This window comes from Zonotrichia leucophrys, unplaced genomic scaffold (assembly GCF_028769735.1).
Source record: "Zonotrichia leucophrys gambelii isolate GWCS_2022_RI unplaced genomic scaffold, RI_Zleu_2.0 Scaffold_1102_15917, whole genome shotgun sequence".
Classification (NCBI taxonomy): Eukaryota; Metazoa; Chordata; class Aves; order Passeriformes; family Passerellidae; genus Zonotrichia; species Zonotrichia leucophrys.
In genome coordinates, this window is record NW_026993307.1 from 9,690 (window position 1) to 14,693 (window position 5,004).

The 5,004-nt window shown below is 62.0% G+C and overlaps 1 protein-coding gene across 1 annotated transcript; it reads right to left on the minus strand.

Moving 5' to 3' along the window:
• Positions 1-1,502: 1,502 nt before the first annotated feature.
• LOC135442101 (serine/threonine-protein kinase pim-1-like) lies at positions 1,503-4,031 on the minus strand. The gene is made up of 5 exons (XM_064701647.1): positions 3,423-4,031; positions 3,249-3,299; positions 2,685-3,051; positions 1,866-2,042; positions 1,503-1,609 (listed from the first exon to the last, which is right to left on the minus strand). Exons 1-5 carry the CDS (start codon positions 4,029-4,031, stop codon positions 1,503-1,505), a joined length of 1,311 nt encoding a protein of 436 aa, XP_064557717.1.
• Between the last annotated feature and the right edge of the window lie 973 nt (positions 4,032-5,004).

Genomic DNA, 5,004 nt, shown 5'->3' on the forward strand with positions numbered 1-5,004 from the left:
CAGCTGGGCCCAGGGCTGAGCCCAGCAGAGCCCTGGCAGAGCCCAGAGCAGCCTCAGCACCCGCAGAGCCCAGCTCAAGGAGAGAAAGCAGAAAGTGCCCATCAGCTGAGGGTTCCTGTGCCCTTGCGCCAAGGCCTGCGGTGTCCAGGCCATGCTGGCCATGCCCAGAGCTGTGCCCAGAGCTGCCCATCCCTGCTGCCTTTGGCACAGAGCAGGAGGGCAGGACGTGTGCCCAGCCTGCAGCCAGCCACGGCACATCCAGCCCCCAGCAGCTGCCCAGAGCAGGATGCTCCTGTGCTCGCTGCCATCTCCCAAAAGCTCTGATCCCACCCTGCCAAGCACACAGGGACCCACCTCATGCCACCCATGGCTGGAAGAAAAGCTGCTCCCAAACCATGGCCTCAGCCTTCTCCAAGGGCACGGCCCATCCATGCCACAGCTGCTCCCCAGCACTTCCCCGTCCACACTGGACCACCTCGAACACTTTCTCTGGAAAAACAAACAACACATTATTGAAAAGAGATTAGAGACAAAAAGGGAAAACAAGAAAAACAGTAAAAACTTCCATCTCTGTAAGGGTCTCGAGGATGGCCCTCATTTTACCCCTACATGGTAGGGAAAAACCCAGCCATGGGTGAGGGAAGCCCACACTTACTCCCTTTCCCCCTGCATTGCCCCCCAAAATCACGGTGACCCCAAAGCAAACAAGGACAGTGGAGCAGCCCAAGCCCTTCCTTGCCTGCACAGCAAAGCAGCTGTGCACAGGTTCTGGAGCCCCACCTCTGCTCCCACCATGGGGTTTGTTTGTGTCGGGCTGGCTGCCCCAGCCCCAGCCCGGGGCACGGTGGGTGCTGGGGGCTTTTGGCAGGGCCGGAGCCCACTTCCATTTCGTACCCACCCCAGCCCATCCTCCCAGCCCTGCCAAAAGCAGCTGGGCAGTGACTGAAGAATGAGTTGCATCTGCCCCAGCAAAGGGGGAACCTTTGGTTCCGTGCCAGTCTGGGCCATGCCCAAATGTGGCAGAATTTCCCCAGGTGGGGACTCATCTGCAAATTCCCTGTGGAGTTTGGCTTTGAAGAAGGTGCCAGAATCAAAGTCTATCACCTTCAGCCTCCAGTGGCCGGGCTGAGGAAGAGCTTCTCATCCTTGATGTCACCCTCGCTGTCTCCAGCAGCAGCAGCAGCATCCCCACCCGGTACAGCTTCTCCAGGGGCTCCTTCTCCTTCCCTGCGGGCAGACCAGGCTCTCAGGGCTCTGCCCAGGGTCCCAGCTGTCAGGGAACCAGGACAAGCAAAACCAGCTTGGATGGCGGCCACCAGTGCTGGGCAGAGCAGCTCAGCTCCAGCACAAGGGCTGTGTGTTCCCATCCCATGACCCTGGTGCAGTGACACAGGCAGCACAAAAAGCTCTGGGTTCCTTTGCTTCTCATTGCCAAGGCATATGTGGAGCAGGAACTTACCAGGGCTCTGGATCAAAGTGTGCCTGTGGCTCTCTCCCTTCTTCTATGGCAGAGGAATATCCCACATCCAAGGATAAAAGAACAGGTCTTCCAGTGTGGGTCTATCCAAGGAGTTCACGGATAAACACCACCTGATCAGATCTTTGCACTCTGGGGAGAGAAAGCAGAAACTGACGGTCAGCCAGAGAAGGCTCCTGTCTGCTTTACCCCACTATTCCCATGCCCAGTCCATGCTGGATGTGCTCAGAGCTGGGCCTAAACTTTCCCATCAATTCCCTGTCTTGGAGGAGAGCAGGAGAGCAGGACATGTGCCACCTCTTCAGCAGCTGCCAGAGCGGGATGCCCACGAGCCCGCTGCTGGCTCCCAGCACTAGGATTCCCCCCATGCCCAGAGAAGAGGATCCACCTTGAGAAAGCCTTTGTGGCAGCGGGAGCTGGCCCCAGCTGAGGTTCCGGCCCCTGCTGAAAGGGTGCTCCCCGCAGACCATCTGGTGCAGCAGGATGCCCAGGGACCAGACCGTTGCTGCCTCGCCATGGTACCAGCCAAAGTCGTTCCACTCCGGGGGGCTGTAGGACAGTGTTCCTATGGAATACAGATGGAGTTCATCAGGGGGATGCTGCTGCTCCCAGAGCCTGGCACCAGCATCCCTGGGCCTGCGGGGGCTGCATCAGGGGCACACAGGGTGACCACTGCCCTCTCGCCAGCATCTGGGACTTGTGCACAAAGTTAGGGTTGGAAAAGAAGCCTCTGGTGCTGTTAGAGGGCAGCCCTGGCTAGGCCCGACCATGACACGCAAAGGAAAAACCCACTCCATGCTGGGGAAAAAACATGCCCTTATCCTCCCTGCCTGCATTTCCCCAAAAAAATTATGAAGCCAAGGGAAACAGGGCGAGTGGAGCAGCCCAAGCCCTTCCTCTCGTCTGCACACCAAAGTGGCTGGGGCACAGGTTCCGCCCTCCCTCTCTGCTACCCCCACCCACGGGGGTTTTGGTAGGGCTGGCTGCCTCAGCCCAGCCCCAGTCCTGGGCAGAGTGGCTGGCAAAGGCTGCTAGCAGGGCTGGAAGATGGCTGCCCACCCAGCCCCACTCTAAAGCAACTCAGCTGAAGATTCAGTGCCCTGACTGGCAGCAAAAGGGAGAATCCCCGCTGCCACAGCCAGCTTGGGCTGGGAGATGTTGGGCCATGAGATGTCAGCAGCGGGAGCACAGCCCTGGGTAGGCTCACCTGCAAAGTGAGTGTAGACTGTGTCCTGCAGGTAGGTGCCACAGCCAAAGTCAATCAGTTTGGCCTGCCCGGTGTCCAGGTCAACCAGGATGTTCTCTGGCTTGATGTCCCTGTGCAGGACCCCGCAGCTGGTGCAGTGCCGCACGGCCTCCAGCACCTGGCGGAACAGCTCCCGCGCCTCCTCCTCGGGCAGGAACCGCCGTGCCCCAATGAAACGCTGCAGGTCCTGACACTGCTCTGGCCGCTCCAGCATCATCACGATGCAGTTGGGGAGCTCGAGCCACTCCAGCAGCTGGACCACACCGGGGAAGCCAGTGGACACCTTGGCCAGCAGCACGATCTCCAGGGGTGCGCTGGTGCCGTCGGGCTGCGGGAGGAGCACGATGCCGTCACTGGGGCCGATGCCGTGCCCGGCCTGGGGAAGCCCTCAGCCAGGCCGGGATGCTCTGCGCCCTGCGCTGGCCCCACGCCCGCTCTCCCTCGGGGCGTCCTGGCGGCTCCCACCGTGCCGGGCCCCGGCTCATCCCTGGCCGGCAGCCCCGGCTGCTGGCCCCGCTCACTCACCAGCTCGCCCCAGTGCCGGACGCGGTTCCGTGGCACCCTTTTGATGGCCACCTGCAAGCCAAGGGCAACAGCGGGGTGAGCTCGCCGCCCGCACTGCGAGCCCCATCCTCCGCCCTCCGCCCTCCTCCTCCTCCATCCCCTCCTCCTGCGCCCGCCGCAGGCCCCGCCGCTCACCGGGGCGCCGTCCGAGAGCCTCGTGGCCGCGAAGACTCTGCCGAAGCCGCCGCGCCCCAGCAGCGAGCCCAGCCGGTACCGCTCCTGCAGGGCCTCCTGCGCCGTCCCTGCGGGCGGGACGCGGCTGTCAGCGCTCGGCCCGGGGCCAGCAACGGCCCCCGAGCGCCCCTCACCCGCCCCGGGCCGGCCATGCCCAGGCGTTCGCTCCCGAGAACGCGGCACGGGAGGCCAGGGGCCGGCGGCCGCGCTGCCGAGCGGCGGAGCTCGGGCCGGGGAAGCCGCAGCGGAGGCGGCGGGAGCGGCCGCGCCGCGTGTGTCCTCCGCGGGCCCCGGGAGGAGTAGGGGCCGGGGCCGGGGCCGGGGCCGGGGCCGGGGCCGGGGCCGGGGCCGGGACTGGAGCCTGCCTCGGGGCCGGGGCCGCGCTCGGGCCAGGCGGCGGCAAAGGGCGGCGATGCCGTCCCCGCCCCAGGCACTGATGCCCGCCCAGCAGCGCCACCGCCAGTACGGCCAGAGCCGGGCAGAGGCGAGACCGCGGCGGGACGGCCGGGGCCGGGCACGGGTAAGCCCCGCCCGGAGCTGGGGGCGGGCCGGGGGCATGGCCCGGCCCATCACGGGGAGAGGGAGGCGGGGAGAGGAGAGGGACGCCGGGCAAGGGACCGCGAGAGAAGGGTGCCCGACAGCGGGAAAGGGAGAGAAAGAGCGAGAGAAAGAACGATTTTTCTAGTCTATCTGCTTTTGCTGCTGTCGCTGCTGCTGCTGCCGCTGCTGCAACTGAAGCACCGGGGCCGTTCGTCCCCGTGTCCGTTCCCCGCTCGCCCCACGAGCCCCACGTTCGAGCCCCGCGCGCCCCGGGGACAGCCCCTCCGTCTGCCCAAACACGGGAACTTTGCAGCCTTGAGCCCAGATGCAGAGCCCTGACTCCTGCACACTGGCACAGCGATCCCCTCGCTCGCTGCTGGGCATTGTCCTTGCTGAGGGTCAGACACTGTCGGGCCACCTTCCCTTGGGGTAGGATTCCCACCTGAGCCCAGTACTGCACTGACACCTCCAGTGTTGCTTTCCAGTAAAAACAGGGGAAGGAAAACTGTGTGTGGCTCATGGTATTTTAGAGTGTCTAAAAATCACTAAGTCACCGATCTTAGAGGCGCAGTGCATATGGAATTACTGGGATGGAGAAGTAGTGCAACATGGAAAAGGGGAGCATAGAAATAAATAGAGGAAAGCATCTTTGATTGTTTCTTTCATTTTCATTTCACTTCTGGAAAGCTGTTTCCATTTTCCAGGAATCTTCTCCTGTCTGCTTTTCCCAAGAATCTCTCATGAAAACAAGGTCAAGCTTCTGTCACAAGATTTCCCACCAGGAAATTAGGCCACTGGTGAAATTTTCATGATGACTGTTTGTGCTGGCTTAGGGCAAATTTGGGGAGGAAATCTCCAAAAGGGGTCCGTCTAGAAAGCAAGTTCAAGCAGCCCCTCCCCCTACTAGTTCAGGAAAAGACTTCCCTCAAGAAAAGTGAAAAAACCCAGTTTATTTCACAAGTAAAGTATTCACAAGCATGAAAAATGAATAATATTAAATCAA